Source organism: Corythoichthys intestinalis, chromosome 10, assembly GCF_030265065.1.
Source record: "Corythoichthys intestinalis isolate RoL2023-P3 chromosome 10, ASM3026506v1, whole genome shotgun sequence".
Classification (NCBI taxonomy): Eukaryota; Metazoa; Chordata; class Actinopteri; order Syngnathiformes; family Syngnathidae; genus Corythoichthys; species Corythoichthys intestinalis.
Window position 1 is genome coordinate 43,258,572 of NC_080404.1, and position 17,829 is coordinate 43,276,400.

At 36.6% G+C, this 17,829-nt stretch overlaps 1 protein-coding gene across 1 annotated transcript; it reads left to right on the forward strand.

Annotated features, from left to right (window-relative positions):
• Positions 1–7,309: 7,309 nt before the first annotated feature.
• On the forward strand, positions 7,310–16,434 carry LOC130922661 (homeobox protein SEBOX-like). The gene is made up of 3 exons (XM_057847577.1): positions 7,310–7,367; positions 10,467–10,651; positions 15,748–16,434. Exons 1-3 carry the CDS (start codon positions 7,310–7,312, stop codon positions 16,432–16,434), a joined length of 930 nt encoding a protein of 309 aa, XP_057703560.1.
• Positions 16,435–17,829: the final 1,395 nt, after the last annotated feature.

A 17,829-nucleotide genomic window follows, 5' to 3' on the forward strand; every position in this document is an offset into this window, starting at 1 on the left:
AATTGGTGGGACTTTGAGGAGCCTTCTTCCACTTGGTGTTATTGATTACGGGGGTTGTCCAGATAAGGATTAAAGATTGTCTTAGTTTATTTAGCTACTATAGTTCACCTTCACACTGCACTATTTTCCAACACGTGCAAATACAACTTTGGCCTTTAGTAGTTTGTGGCTTTTCAGTATGTTTGAATGGATTTTCTTCATGTCCCAGTGCTTTTTTTTACAAGCTTCTGACTCAACAACAGGTTGTGCATGTAACATACAATCTGAAGAATGACAGTAATCACATTCTGGCAGCTCAGTACATTGGAGACTTAGAGGTTAAAGGTCAAAGCATTTGCACACAGTCTGGCCAAGGCCTGGACATGTTGAAGTGGTTGACATGCTTGCCACTGAATTCAATGTGGCTACTCGTGGTGTAATGAGGCCGCACAGAGGATCAGCTAAGCATCCAGTTAATCATTGAATCATTAGCCACCTTTGTCTTTCCTCCCGTGATAGCAGCCAGCTACTTTGCATATGAAAAGAAAAGAGGAGATACTGATAGGCTTCACATCACAAGGTGATTTTTGCAGGGCTTTTCTTTTGCACTATTGTTGCTGATTAATGTTTGCAAATCTTCCAACGTTTGTTTGCGCTTAAGATTTATCACGTGACTCTCAGGAGCCATGTTGTCATCGGGAACAGTATTGTACAGTATTCTAGAGGGATCACCTTTTTAAAGCTGCGCTACAATTGTTCCAATATGCTTCTGGTGAAGAGATTTACTTACAAAGCCTTATCAAATATGATATGACATAAGCAAAGGTGTTAGTTAAGGTTTTTTTTTTAAATTATTTTTTTATCACTTACTACTGCCTCAACGTGGAAAGTGTCAATACAATTTACACACTTTGTTTGGAAAACAATATTTTTGTCAGATTGGTCATGATTGTATGATTATTATTATAACAACTATTTGTTATGTCCATATTTTTTGTGTGCAGTTTTGTGTCTCACATCGTACAGAACATATTTTATTTTGCGTTGGTTTGTTCTCATGTGCCTTGCCTGGATAACTAAAGGTTAAATTGCTTATAAATAGATAAATATACTATACTATACTGGTTGAACTGAAAATAAATGATCATAATCAAAACAGTTAAGTAGTGTAATTTTAAATCAAAGCAATAACTGAACAACTATTATTATCAACAATCTCGTTTACTCTGTACATACAGTACAGGCTGAAAGTTTGGACACACTTTATTCAATGCAACACAAATAAAGGTCCCAACCCCATTGATAAAGCAATAAATTCCACTAATTAACCCTGAAAAGGCATACCTTTGAACAAGGGCGTAGGTTTGCACAGGGACGGTAGGGACATAACACTACCAACCTTTCAGGAGCCTCAAATTGTCCCCACCAACTTTCAGGCAACCTTATTTGTATTGTATAATGAGTTCAGTTATGTAGGTAATTTAGATTGTCTTTTTTTGTGTTTTAAGGATAGAATTGACCCTACTATTATTAAGTGATATATTTACATTATTTTCAGACTTACATTTACCCCTTTTCACTTGCTGAATGGGCCGGACCGTTGTTATTTTATTTAACCTCATATGCACGTTTGATTGGCTGATGACATGCCCCCGCCCCAACACACACACGCACACCCACACAGCCCCGACAAAAATACAACATGTCGACAACATGCCGCCTCCTCCGACCTCTTTGAAGAGGAGGGATATTAAAAGTTTTTTTCGGCCAGCAGCAGCTACCCGGATAGCAGACCGACGTTGAAAAGATGTTGGGTCAACATTCCGCTGTCGATCTTATATCGTTGAATCAACGTCACTTTTGCACCCTCAATTAATGTTGTTTCAACGTTGAAATCCTTACAAAACCTAAACGTTATTTCATTTATTAATAATACTGGAACAACGCTGAATCAATGTTTTCGAACAAAACGCCAGCTCATCCATAATTCAATGACTTTTCAATCATATTTCCCAGTCAATCATAAATCAACTATTTGTCAACATTAATTCATCAACTATAAAACAATGTTAACCCAACCATCGCCTGACATACCATAGAACAACAATCTTTCAACGTTAATTGACGTCGAAAATTTCGATGTCAACCATACTGATGATTTTGATGGAAAATCAATGTTTATTCAATGTCGGTCTGCTATCTGGGTACTGTAAGGAATGTAAAAGACGTCAGTGTTGTGAACATGGGAAACACATCACTAATTTTGCTACTGAAAGTCCGACCTGCATCTGAGTTAGCATAACATTAAACTGTGTGAACATGCTAACCTGCAAAACTTGAGTGGGAAGCTGCTTAAAGAGAAATGTCCTTTATGTGTTTTCTGCTGTTAACGTTATGAGTTTTCTCAATTATATTTATGAATTTAGACAGACAATGTTGAGTGGTCTAAAGACAAATGTTTATTTTTTTGCATTCCTGGACAGTTAAGAGATTATTAGTAGGTTTGTATTCATTGTGTATGTTGAATTTGCTCATAAAATCCAGAAATGTATTCTGGAAGTTTTCAAAAATGTTTCTTCAGTAGTTTTTGAAAACAAAGGTTTGAATCAAACGGTGTATCACCTGAACTAATACACATGAAAGTTAGTATAAGTCAAAATAGATTTATTTTGCATTGATCATTTTGCCTATAGATTAATTATGTTCATATTCATGAGAAATATAGCCCTGACCCCGTTCACCCAATCTGTTTGGGTTTAATAATGTCCCTTCCTAAGCAAAAAATGTATATGCAGGTTATGCTGTTATATCGTCCCTACCAATGTTGAGACCAAACCTACGCCCTTTGCCTTTGAAGTTAAAAACCATTTTAGGTGACTCCCTCTTGAAGCTCATCAAGAGAATGTAAGCAGAGCAAAGGGTAGCTACTTTGAAGATACTAGAATATTATACATATTTTTAGTTATTTCGCCGTTTCTTTGCTAAGTACCTAATACCACATTTGCTCATTCATAGTTTTATTACCTTTAGTGAGAATTTACAGTGTAAATAGTCATGAAAATTAACAAAACGCCTGAATTAGAAGGTGCGCCCAAACTTTTGCCATGTACTGCATTTATTTTAAATTAAAAATGAAATCATAAAATTCATTTAACAATTTGTGGTGACATATTCTTGTAGCATTTAATTACATTTAACTACTTTTGTTTCCCAAACAGTTTTGTTTTCGTCAATGATGACAACAACGAAAATATTTCGTCAACGAACACTTTTTTCATGACAATGATAACGAGCTAAAAACATGTTTTGGGAGACTAAAACATAACGAGATGCATTCAAGTTTACGAAAATGCGCCTTAGTTTCCGTCTGTGTGTGACTTTTAAGGTGTAGTTAGCCTGCATCTTTCCAGTGTCTGGTTGTGTCACTCATGTGATGTGCTGCACACCCCCACACCCCCACCCACAACTTGCTAGTGTCCTTTCCTCTTAAGGCTTGCACACATGGCAAGATTTGTTTTCTTATGTTACCCAGAAAGAATATGCAATGTTGCTATATAGCCTTTAAAGATCTGTTCTGAGTGATTATCACACACTAAATGTAACTCATAGCGTTAGCATAGCATTCACGTTACTCTCAGACTACTTTAAAAAAAAATTTTTTTTTTTTACATATAATTCGTATAATTAATTGAAAATACTGTAAAGTAACGTTTTCCTGCTGAGTGTGTATGATCACCAAGGTGGCCTTGTCCTTGTTGATGATACAATATGCAAAGGTGGGTATAGTAGCCAAAAATTTTACTGAAGTAAGAGTAGCGTTACTTCAAAATAATATTACTCAAGTAAAAGTATAAGTAGTCATTCAAAAAAATTGTACTCAAGTACAAGTAAAAAAGTACTTAGTGAAAAGAATTCCCAAATAATGAGTAACATTGTAAGTAACTGCTTACATTTGTTTGATCAATTTTTTTTTTAAATACGGTATTTTTTTTCTCAGCACAAAGTTATCTATATGAACTTTTGTTATAATGATACCGACAAGGATTAACTAAGGACCCAAATGCTCGAATGTTCCGTTTAAACAAAAAGGTTTATTATTCAGTCCATTGGATTTCAAAAGAGACAACAAAAATTCACAGCACATGCTGGATATCAAAACACTGGGCAAAGTCCACAAAGTAACAAAAAGGCATTTGATTCAAACATAAATGTTGGTCAAGAAAAGGCTTACATGAGCTGGTAACATAGAACATGGCAGGATACAAAACGACAAAACGAGTCACGTTGAGGGCGGCGCTCTACATCATATACTTCATTTTTTGCAGTGCTTTAAAGACGCCACGTGAATGAACAGGCTGGCGTGATCATAAAACGGCAAGCTTGCGTCTGTTTGTAATCATGGAGTAATGTGATTATTGTTGGGACGTCTCATTGGTGAAAGTGGTAGAGTTACTCTTGTAACTACTGGCAACAATAAATCTAATATGTAGAATAAAGAGGAAAAATATAACAACTCTTGTGCAGCCCAAAGTAGCGGAGTAAGAGTAGCGATTTTTCTTCACAAATCTACTGAAGTAAAAGTAAAAAGTATGGCTCAGTAAAACTACTCTTAGACGCAGGGCCGGCCCAGGCCATTTGGGTGCCCTAAGCAAAATAATGCCAAGGGGCCCATATTTTTGGCCAACCATTTCATCACAGTGTACTGTGAAACCCATACATGCAATCCATTCCATATGTCCATATTTTGTATATTAATCATATTTTGTTGCACTGCATACTTCAAACTTCTCACCCCGGATGACATGTAATGACAAGAAAATGGACGTTTGCATGGATAAACGGCAATGTGCGCCATATTATTCACGATGCTCTATCAACAACGTATAAAATGAGGTTACCAGATTAGGGGCCCCCTAGTGGTCAGGGGCCCTAAGCAGCTGCATCGTCTATGTATAGGCTGGGCCGGCCTTGCTTAGACGTACATTTTTCTCAAAAAGTTACTCAAGTAAATGTAACAGAGTACATGTAACGCATTACTACCAACCTGTCTGAACTGTCAATGTTCATTCAAAATACAGTAGTTGGAAACCTTTATTTATTTATTTTTGGAGTTGTTTTTTTTTTTTTTTTTTTTTAATTTTACAGACAAAATTTTTTATAGTGAACGTCAACTAAATCTAGACGAACTTTTTCTTGATTTTTTTGTCAACAACAACTAGACGATGACAAACACATTTTGAGATGACTGAAATATGACTAAGACTATTAAGTATTATCGTCCAAGCCTAAGACGAAAATTAAAAGGGCTGCCAAAAACAACACTGTTCCTAAACATTAAAGAACATGAACAGCAAAATCTAGACACGAGAAATATTGTTTAAAAAAAAAAAATCATAATTTACTACTATATAGTTAAATTACAAAAGCATGTCAAATCTAACATTTAAAACAAATCTTTGAGTGATTACTTTGCCGTATTGCTACTGTCACAGTTTTTTCTGATATGCAAAAAGCATAAAAACAGCCACAACACACACTAAAAAAGCCAACAGCCGTTATGAGTACTTCGTTAATTGGTATCGATGAGGCTATCCTTCACAGTTCTTTTATGTCATATGAGCTATCAACCCTTTGAAAAAGATGGGATGGTAACGTGGGAGTGTGTGCGTGCTCACCCTTCTTCAGCTGACCAGCTCCCCTGAAAAAATAAACCCCTCCCCAACACTGTGTTGCTATTTTACCGAGGCCTCAGCTGATCAATATATAAGGTACCCTGACATAAGCAGTGGACACACAAACTCGACACACAACCACCCGGAGTGAACTCTATCACGTTAGAAATCCATCTGTGACATTCGTCCATTTAAAAGTCCTGCCATGTGGAAAGACCCGAGTAATGGTAAGAGAAAATTACAGTACACTGTCTTCATTTTTGTACATGTGTGTAGATGAATATGAGTTTAATTACATTTATTTATTTCATTTTAAACATTTTTGGTTGCCCAAACCTACTTTCAGGGACAGTAGACAGCTATTGAGAAGTTGCCTCTTAAGACTTTTAATCCTTTATAAGGCAAGTGACTATTTTTGGTCACTAAAAAAAACAATTTTCAGTAATTATTATTATATTTTTTAAATTAATTCATAACCATCGTATATTCTCTGTATATATGGAGGAAAAGACAGACAAGACTGAAAAAGCAGTTTCTGCTCTTGCAACCCTCTTAAAAATAAACTGCTGTATTTTAAGCCAAAAGAACTGTTGTTTGATAGAACAACATGTCTATATGCTGCCATCGCAGATTCATGGCGCATCAAGCCCCCGAATGATTTTTAATCTGTCCGTTTTACCCCGGAAATCCCCATTTACAGACGTCGCGCAACCGCTTTTGTTTCAACCCAGCCATAAATGAAGGTCAGTAATTATATATCTTATTCAAAATGTCTGTCATCTTTTGCTTCCAATCATTAATTGACGTCTAATATTTCACACAAAAAAAAAACGACTTAAAAAAAATTATTCACTCGTATATTTTAAACAAATGCCGTCACAAAGAAAAAAATGGCGTCTGTAAAAAAGTCACGGATATCTACCTCATACTTATCGCTTAATTATATATTTTTTGTTATTGTAACATTTTCTCCGATATGTTAGATGATAAATAATCGATCAAAACGAATTTTTTTTTAAAAACGTTAAAAAGTGTAAATATATGAAAAAGAAAATCTCGACCACTCCTTGATGTCTGCGATTTCTGCAACGCGACCCTTGTTATATTACCATGTTTCACCCATAAAATCGCCCAAAAATCCAGCTGTGGCCATTCACAGCTGTGTCTTGAGACTCAGTGGTACATGCTACATGGAGTTTTTGGATCAAAACAAGGTATGTACGCGATAATATCTCGTTAAAGTCTGTAATTCTGCTCTCGCATGCTCTCACCTCCAGATAGGGTTTTGCTGTTTAAAAAACATAGAAAAAAAAAAAAGCCCTCCTGTTCAAAATGTTTCTTCCCCCAGAAAATTGAGATTTTAAGCTTTCCAATGATGTATTACACATGCATATTGGACAATTTTGAAATTTGGCCAAATTGGGGGTCTCAGAGGGGAACTCCAAGTCACCTGAGTGTTTTCCGCCATATACAAAACATATGTAAATGGATACAATGTTAATAAAAGCTAAATTAAAGAAATTAAATGAATAAAACCAAATATACTCTTGTTACAGCCCCAAGTTACGCTCTAAAATAATTATAAAAAAACAAATTACTCATTGTAAGCCACTGACGGAGCTAGATGTCCAATTCATCTAAACTGCGAGGACTAGGCCATGAATGTGCATCTTTCAGTGCTTTTGATGGTACTAGACCTCCAGTCCATTTTGACTGGTAAGGGCAATTGAACGAAGGTTCAAATGGATTGGACGTCTAAGGCCGTTACAGAAAAAAGTTGATTTTTTTTTTCTTTTTACAGGTTCTTTAATTCTCTTAACAAACGAGAGTTGACGATACACAATTCAGCAAAAAAAAAAAAAAAAGAAAGCAATAATCACCTAAGATATATACTTTACTTTTATTAAGAAAAGAGTCATTTAAAGCCGGCCGGTTGCGACAGATTCTGCCTTAACCTTACAATTCATCCAGTTTATATTTACTGTCTCCACGAACAGTGGAAAAACCAGGCAGCCTAGTGCTGCCCATAGCTAAACAAAACAATGGAAGAAAAAGTCATTGTACTCAAGCAGTACTGTAGATAAACACACAGCAATGAGAAGATCATGTGCAACCATGTCAAATGAACAGATATGTTCAAGTAAATAAATGGAAATGTATATCTACACCCATAAGCGGATTTTAAGGGCGGGGGCAGGTCCCCCCTGGTGGCCGAAAAGTGTCATTGTATCTAATTGACTTTCCTATATGTATATATATATGTATATATATATGTATGCGTGTGTATGTGTATATGTATATATATATGTATGCGTGTGTATGTGTATATGTATATATATATATATATATATATATATATATATATATATATATATATATATACATATACATATACATATACATATACATATATATGTATATATATATATATATTAGGGCTGTCAAAATTATCGCGTTAACGGGCGTTAATAAATTTTTTAAATTAATCACGTTAAAATATTTGACGCAATTAACGCACTAGGCCCGCTCAGACAGATTTAAATGTCAGTACAGTTTTTCTGCCCTCTGCTGGCGCTTGGGTGTGACTTGCATATGTTATGTGGCGTAATGTCGCCCTCTGCTGACGATTCAGTGCAGCTGATTATTTGGGTTTCGGCGCGCTTTTCTGACGTGATTATATGTCGACGCGAACTCACACTAATAGACAGTGCTATTCAGACCAGCTAACGTCCGCATCCAGTATTCAGTGGCAGTTCTCATAGCCCCATCACACTGTTTGTGTCTAATACATGCATCGCTTGTGAGTTATATTCCTCCTTTGTTTATATTCATGAGCATTAGATAGTTATTGATGATGTGTATTTGAATTTGTTCACATATATGGTGAAATGCAGTTACATTGTTAGATGCTTGTGAGCTAATTGGCTAGTGCTACTGCTCAAATGGACACGTGTGTGTACATTTTATGTTATTTTGTGATTTATGCAAGTTATTGACACATTGCCTTGGTATTTTGAGTTTTACAAAAATACAAGAAACATGCTCCTGTCAAAAAGAGATGACTTCAGTAAAGCCCATGCAACTTTGCCACACCGTCTGATTTCTTTTTGGAACTTATGTTCGCTAGCTGTCAATTTGTGTACTCACACACATTGAGGACAGAATAGGGCTACTAGTTTATTTTTTGATTGAAAATTTTACTAATTTTATTCAAACGAAAACATTAAGAGGCGTTTTAATATAACATTTCTATAACTTGTACTAATATTCATCTTTTAAGAACTACAAGTCTTTCTATCCATGGATCACTTTAACAGAATGTTAATAATGTTAATGCCATCTTGTTGATTTATTGTTATAATAAACAAATACAGTCCTTATGTACCGTATGTTGAATGTATATATCCAGCTTGTCTTATCTTTCCATTCCAACAATAATTTACAGAAAAATATGGCATATTTTATAGATGGTTTGAATTGCGATTAATTGTGATTAATTACGATTAATTAATTTTTAAGCTGTAATTAACTCGATTAAAAATTTTAATCGTTTGACAGCCCTAATATATATATATATATATATAAAGTTGTAAAGCAATAAAATCGCAACAAAAATGAATGAAATGAACAAAAAAAACATTTTTATAATGGGTCAAAATTCTTTTTCGAGCACCTTAGACAGTCATTTGGTTTGCATATAATTTGAAAAAAAAAAAACATACATTAGAGAAAAATTTTTTTTTTTAAATTTTTTTCTTTGATTGAAAATATTTTTTTTTTTGATTGAAGCGACTTTTTGGGGAGATTAAATGATTTAGAAACAAATGTCCTAATCATAATATGGCCCAAATACAAAAATTATTGCTTCAATGAAAGGAAACCTTTTCAATGAAAAATTAAGTGTTCAATGCAAATTTTTCAATCTCAAATATTTTTTCGCATTCAAAAACTTTTTTCTATGATAACAATTTTTCTTTTTTTGATTGAAGTGATTTTTCATTTTGAAAATCGATGTATTTTTTTTGAAGCAATTTATTTTTTGATTGAATAATAAAGAAAAAAATGTCCTAGCCAAAATGTGGCCCAAACACAAATCAACATTACTTCAATCAAAAAGTTGCTTCAATCAAAAAAAAAAAAAAAAAAAAAAAAATCAATCAAAGAAAAATAGCTTTCACATGCATTTTTTGAGTTTTTTGTATTTCAAGTTTATTTTTGCATTCAAACACCTTTTTTTTATTGAAGCGACTTTTTTTTGGTTGAAAATATATATTTTGATTGAAGCAACTTTTTAAAAAAATTTTTTTTATTGACGCAACTTTTTCTTGATTGAATAATAAAGACACAAATCTACCTCCATATGGCTCTGCCCAGGGGATACAATTTTTGACTGGGGTAACTACATTGGCACGACACTGGCGGGCGTACCCTATTCAATGGATGACAATCTTGGCGAAAGCAATGCCAAAGCAGCCTGATATAGAATTTCCCTCAAGAATGATGGGAAACAAAAAACGCTCATTGTCAACCTATTATTATAAATATTCGTGTAAGTTAATTTTATTGCTGACACTGCGGTTTGGGGTCATCAACATGTTGTGCCCCCCCTGCCCCAAAATTCAAACTCCGCCTTATGTCTACACCATCAATGGCAGCCATTTTAAGTTGAGTTAAATGAGGTCTCAAATGAGGTTAACAAGGGTTAAAATAAAGTCATAATTCGTGCATGAAATGGTTAAAAGCAAATATTGTTGGTTAGCATATGTAAGACTTGTGGAAAAGCTTGTCTGATGCACTGCTGTTCTCTATTCTCAGATGACACAAGAGCCACAGCCTGTGGCGGGGCCTCCTCTCGCAGTGCGAGCCGCAGAAAGAGGACCAGCTTTTCCAAAGAGCACGTGGAGCTCCTACGGGTCACCTTTGAGACCGACCCGTACCCTGGCATCAGCCTCAGAGAGAGTCTATCCCAGACCACAGGGCTTCCAGAGTCCCGCATCCAGGTATTTTTATGCAATAAGTCCATCTTCTGAACTTTACATACCAATTTAGCCTTCCATAACTCACTAAATGTGGTTTGTTTTTACAAAATTAGAAAGGTGATCCACAGGTAATCACATAATTACCTACTTGATCAAGTAGTTTACAGTTTTTAGTATGACAATCAGTAAAAATCACCCAAATTCTTAACCCAGTGAGTTGTTGTGACACAAATCCTTATCTTCGGAAGGTCTGTTTTCAAAGAGTTGATACCGCTGTCACTCTATCACTTCATTTCTTTCAAGAAAAGATGACTCAAGCACTTTTTATCAGGTTTTTGTTTGAGCATCGAGACGGCACAGCAACTAAGCCAGTTGATAGTCCCTTAATCTAAACCCAGAAAATGATTAACAGACCAAATGTGCCGTAATTTTTGGGGTATAAACCGCTACTTTTTCCCCTTATTTTTAATCCTGCGGCTTATTGTCCAGTGCGGCTTTGGTTTAATAGATATCACTTCATTTGACAGCGACGTCATACGACTGCCATAAGACCCTTATGATTATGACACGACACTATCATGAGCAATAATTAGGGATGGGAATCGAGAACCGTTTCCTATAGCGAACCGGAATCGTGTGTTTCAATTCCATGGAATCGTCTGGCAATTTATCTAACAATTCTCTTATCAATTCCAACCAGCATGAATTACGTCACATAACTTCTGTGTTCTCCACTGCTGGAGACACCATAAGTCCAAAAAGATCACGACACGTATCCTTCCTGAAAAATTAGACATGCTTATTTTTCTGCAAAAGAATCGTTAATTTTGCACATTTGCACTACGCACTATTCTGTTGTATTTGACAGGATTTCTTTTTGTTTTGTTTTGAGTCCTAACAGTTCATATGTCCTTTTTCAAAAGGAGGATTTTTAATTTCTATTAGAAAAATGTTTCAGTAAAATGTTAGACATTCTTGTGTATTTGCCACACATTGCCACAGTTAACATTGAGGCTTTGGGCCTCTTTTGACCTCGTTGTGAGTTTGTAAGGTTGTGACTTGTGATTAAACAAACTTGATGCCAATCAAAATGTTTGTTCTTTTTCCCCAAATTAGAATCGATAAGAGAATCGATTAAGAATCGAATCGTTAAGCAATATTGATAATGGAATCGGAATCGTAAAAAACGTATCAATTCCCATCCCTAGCAATAATGAATGCTTATGACGGTTATCATTTAGTGTCATCCAAATTATGTCTCTAACTCAATTTATGTCATCTATTCAAAAGTGAAATAATTTGCCAGATGACACAAAATGACATCTGTCATAAGCATTATCAATGGTCATGTCAGTGTTATGTCATAGTTATGATGGTCTTATGACAGTCTTTTGGCGCCACTCTCAAATAAAGTGTTACCAAATACCATAACTAGCAATCAATGAAACAACTAGAACAGTAACTGAAGAAATAATTAGCACAGAACATGAATTTTGATTGTAATTTAAACCTGTTGCATGCATGCAAGGAAGCATGTTGGACGACAACAGTGTTGACAGCAGGTGAAAGCCGAGGTACAGTGTATCACAAAAGTGAGTACACTCCTCGCATTTCTGCAGATATTTAAGTATATCTTTTTAAGGGACAACGCTGACAAAATGACACTTTGACACAATGAAAAGTAGTCTGTGTGCAGCTTATATAATAGAGTTAATTTATTTTCCCCTCAAAATAACTCAAAATATAGCCAGTAATATCTAAACCCCTGGCAACAAAAGTAGGGACACCCCATAGAAACTACGTACATCCCTAAATCTCATCCTGGGGTGACAGCCATGCACACCAATTTGATGTAGAGTGTGGCGTATGATCTGAGCACTAACAAGCTGATCCCCCACCTCTTCAATCTCTGCAGCAATGCTGACAGCACTCCTGTAACGAGTCACATGACATTTTGGAGGGAAAATGACAAGCAGTACTCAATTTGGACATTTAGGGATGTACGTAGTTTCTATAGTGTGTACTCACTTTTGTTGCCAGGGGTTTAGATATTAATGGCTATATTTTGAGTTATTTTGAGGGGGAAATGAATTACTGTATTTGCCCGAATATAAGACGGCCCTGATTATAAGACGACCCCCTCTTTTTTAAGAGTCAAGTTTGAAAAAAGACTTTTTGAACACCAACTTAATTTTCATACAGAAAATAATTACAGTACATCTGAAACAAATGATTATAACAATATATTTGAGAGAAAAAGCATGTTATTTTGCCTCATTCAAATCTTAATGTCTGAACATTTAAATATGTAAACTAAAGTGCAATCACATTCGTAAATGAAATGCTTGCGGTTTTTGAAATGTAAATAAACCAATCTATTGCGATAAAACAACAAAATTGCAATAACTGCATTAACCATCAAAGTGAAGTCTAACTGTAACTGTAGTCTTGAAATAAATCTAAATAAGGAAAAACATTGCAATAAAATAATGCAAACTGGTTAAACTTGAGAGTAGCTGAGATCTGTCATGACAGAACATCGCTTCAATGATATCTGGCGCCCCCTAGCGTCGTAAATGGGTATAACGTCTAGACCCCAAATATAAAACGACCCCCACTTTTTCAGTCTTATTTTAATGCAAAAACACAGTCTTATATCCGGGCCAATACGATATATCTTTTAATGGGACAACACTGACAAAATGACACTTCGACACAATGAAAAGTAGTCTGCGTGCAGCTCATATAAAAGAGTTAATTTGTTTTCCCCTCAAAATAACTCAAAATATAGCCAGTAATATCTAAACCCCTGGCAACAAAAGTGAGTACACACCATAGAAACTACGTACATCCCTAAATGTCCAAATTGAGTACTGCTTGTCATTTTCCCTCCAAAATGTCATGTGACTCGTTACAGGAGTGCTGTCAGCATTGCTGCAGAGATTGAAGAGGTGGGGGATCAGCTTGTTAGTGTTCAGACCATACGCCGCACTCTACATCAAATTGGTGTGCATGGCTGTCACCCCAGGAGGAAGGCTCTTCTGAAGACGGTACACAAGAAAGCCCGCAAACAGTTTGCTGATGACATGTCAACAAAGTACATGGATTACTGGAACCATGCCCTATGGTCTGATGAGACGGGCGGGCTTTCTTGTGTACCGTCTTCAGAAGAGGCTTCATCCTGAGGTGTCAGCCATGCACACCAATTTGATGTAGAGTGCGGCGTATGATCTGAGCACTAACAGGCTGACCCCCCCACCTCTTTAATCTCTGCAGCAATGCTGACAGCACTCCTGTAACGAGTCACATGACATTTTGGAGAGAAAATGACAAGCAGCACTCAATTTGGACATTTAGGGATGTATGTTTTTTCATAGGGGTGTACTCACTTTTGTTGGCAGGGGTTTGGATATTAATGGCTGTATTTTGAGTTACCGTATTGGCCCGAATGTAAGATGGTGTTTTTTGCATTGAAATAAGACTGAAAAAGCGGGGGTCATCTTATATTCGCGGTCTAGATATTATACCCATTCACGACGCTAGATGGCGCCAGATATCATTGAAGACAGATCTCAGCTACTCTCAAGTTTAACCAGTTTCCATTATTTTATTGCAATGTTTTTCCTTATTCAGATTTGTTTCAAGACTAGTTAGTTAGACTTCATTTTGATGGTTAATGCAGTTATTGCAATTTTGTTGTTCACTATAGATTGGTTTATTTGCATTTCAAAAACCAGAAGCCATTCATTTACGAATGTGATTGCACTTTAGTTTACATATTTAAATGTTCAGATAGTAAGATTTGACTGATGCAAAATAACATGCTTTTTCTCTCAAATATATTGTTGTAATCATTTGTTTCAGATGTACTGCAATTATTTTATGTATAAAAATTAATTTAGTGTTTAAAAAGTCTTTTTTCAAACTTGAGTCTTGTAAAAGAGGGGGTCGTCTTATAATCAGGGCCGTTTTATATTCGGGCCAATATTGTATTTTGAGGAGAAAATAAATTAACTCTAATATATAAGCTGCACACAGACTACTTTTCATTGTGTCAAAGTGTCATTTTGTCAGTGTTGTCCCATGAAAAGATATACTTAAACATCTGCAAAAATGCGAAGGGTGTACTCACTTTTGTGATAAACTGTAGACTTTCTCCCCCAAGGGAGCAGTGATGGTCAAATGAATCTGCTTGAAGCAATGAAGCTTTGCAGCCATTTGCTTCAAAGCTTCATGGGTTTCATTTTGTCTTATGACAGTCTTATGATGCCGCTGTCAAATAAAGTGATACCGGTTAATATCTTTTGGTGTAAATTAGGGCTGTCAAAATTATCGCGTTAACAGGCGGTAATTAATTTTTTTAATTAATCACGTTAAAATATTTGACGCAATTAACGCACATGCCTCGCTCAAACATTAAAATGACAGCACAGTGAAATGTGTACTTGTTGTGTTTTTTGGAGTTTTGTTGCCCTCTGCTGGTGCTTGGGTGCGACTGATTTTATAGGCTTCAGCACCTATGAGCATTGTGTAAGTAATTATTGGCATCAACATTGGCGGGCTACTAGTTCATTTTTTGATTAAAAATTTTTACAAATTTTATTAAAACGAAAACATTAAGAGGGGTTTTAATATAAAATTTCTATAACTTGTACTAACATTTATCTTTTAAGGACTACAAGTCTTTCTATCCATGGATCGCTTTAACAGAATGTTAATAATGGTAATGCCATCTTGTTGATTTATTGTTATAATAAACAAATACAGTACTTATGTACCTTATGTTGAATGTATATATCCATCTTGTGTCTCATCTTTCCATTCCAACAATAATTTACAGAAAAATATGGCATATTTTATAGATAGTTTGAATTGCGATTAATTGCGATTAATTACGATTAATTAAATTTTAAACTGTAATTAACTTGATTAAAAATTGTTATTATTTGATACCCCTAGTGGAAATATCTCATGATACAGTTATAACAAATGCCGTTTTTGTGTCAAATTTGGTGGGTGGCGGCTTATAGTCAGGTATACCTTATAGTCCGAAAATTACGGTATTTGTTTGTGTTGCTCTTTCAAATGTAACCTTTTCTTTCTTCTTTCTTGTCCAGGTGTGGTTTCAGAACAGGCGAGCTCGTACGCTAAAGTGCAAAGGTGCCAAGAAAGCCCTATGGCAAGCTGATAGTCCAATTGCTTCAGGTTCACATCCCACCGTGGCCAGAGGGCCTCAAAGTGGCCCGGTCTCCATGGGGCGACAAGGTGCCCCGCCATCCTACCCTACCCGCGTGAAGGAAGAGAGAGAGGAATCTTGCTTCTGTGGACCGTGCCCTCCAGCGTACCCCACTGTTGAGGATCACCAACATTACGGCTCCATGTACACCCGCCATCAGAGCACGCCATTGAACAACAGCTCCGGTTCGCACCTGAGGGGCTACTGGCCCCAACCGAGCTTCCAAACAGACCCTATGACCCCTCTGTGCTATGGCGCCAACACCGCTGGGCCACACAACTACATGGCCCGCAGTGGTTCTCACTCCTCCAGCCCCGACACCCCCGATTCGGGATACTGGGACGTCAGCCTGGAAAGCAGCCCGCTGCCGGAGGGTCATTACTCGCAGGTGGATGATTCGTGGAACCTTCTGGGAGGTTGCAGGGCATCGGGATTTCCATCACTGGCCCAACCTGCGCCTTTGCCTGAGCTGTCCCTGCAGGAGATTCTTAGAGAGTTGGATGAGAACTGGCTGGGGGGAGAAGAACTGGATAGCCATGCTACTCACGAGAAAATGGCTCCGTGTTGATGACTCTGTAAAATTTTCTTGTTTAAAGAATCAGAAATCATGTGTAATATTTAATTGTGTTGTTTGCAATATCTTTCCATAGATAAAAAAGGGATCAACACTACACATAGCAGACCCCGTCATGCATTCTCCCACTATATATGAACACTGTGCAACGTATTTATTGATTCAGCCTCTATTTATTATCTGTATTTATACTTTTCTGCACTTTTATATAAATAAATCATTGTTAAATAAATTCTGGTTCTTTGTATTAATGTAAGTATCTATATAAATTAGTGCTGTCAAATTTATCGCGTTAACGGGTCGTAATTAATTTTTTAAATTACCGTAATTTTCGGACTATAAGCCGCTACTTTTTCCCCTCATTTTGAATTCTGCGGCTTATAGTCTCGTGCGGCTTATTTGTTGATTTATTTGGGTTAATAGGTAACACTTTGACAACGGTTTCATAAGACTGCCATAAAGCCGTAATAATTATGACATGATAATGACACTATTATGGCAGTTAATGTCAGGCCCCAGGCTGGGCAAGTGTGTGGGTGTGTCCGTCATCCAATTACAGGCCCGGCACCTGACGGGTGGAGTGACGGCAGCTGCCAGCAATCACCATCACCAGCCTACTTAAGCCAGCCAGAGCTCCACCACGTCGCTGGATCGTCTCTTTCAGTTCACTGTTAGTGCCCTCTCGCGTTTTGAATATTTCTGTGTGGACTCATCTGATCATCGACCTTTTGCTGTGTTCCAGGATCTCGTCTACGCCTCGTGTTTTTTTTGGTACCTTTGCCCAGACGCTCAACGCCACAGATTCAACAGCTGTTAACAATAAACTGCTTGAACTCAGAGCCTCGTTCTCTCTCGTGCCTGTTTTGAGGGTGCTCAGCCCACGATCATAACAGTTAATGAATGTTTATGACGGATATCATTAAGTATCATCTGGCAAATTATGTCACCAACACTCCATATATGTCAAGCTCGAATCTTTTGAATCTATTCAAAAGTGAGATAATTTGCCGGATGACACAAAATGACATCTGTCATGATGCCATTAATGCTCATGGCAGTGTCATTTCATAACTATGATGGTCTTAGGACAGTTTTATGGTGCCACTGTCAAATAAAGCTTAACCAAATGCCAGAGCTAGCAATTTATGAAACAACTGAAGAAATAATTAGCGCAGAACATGGATTTTAATTGTCATTTAATATTTGTAGCGCTGCAATGCATGCTAGGAGGCACACTGGACGACAACAGTGTTGACAGCAGGTGGCAGCAGAGATGACTGTCTCCCCCAAGGGAGCAGTGATGGCCAAATGAGGCTTCTTGAAGCAATGAAGCTTTGCAGCCAATTGGTTCAAAGCTTTATGGTGGCTCATTTGGTCTTAGGACAGTGT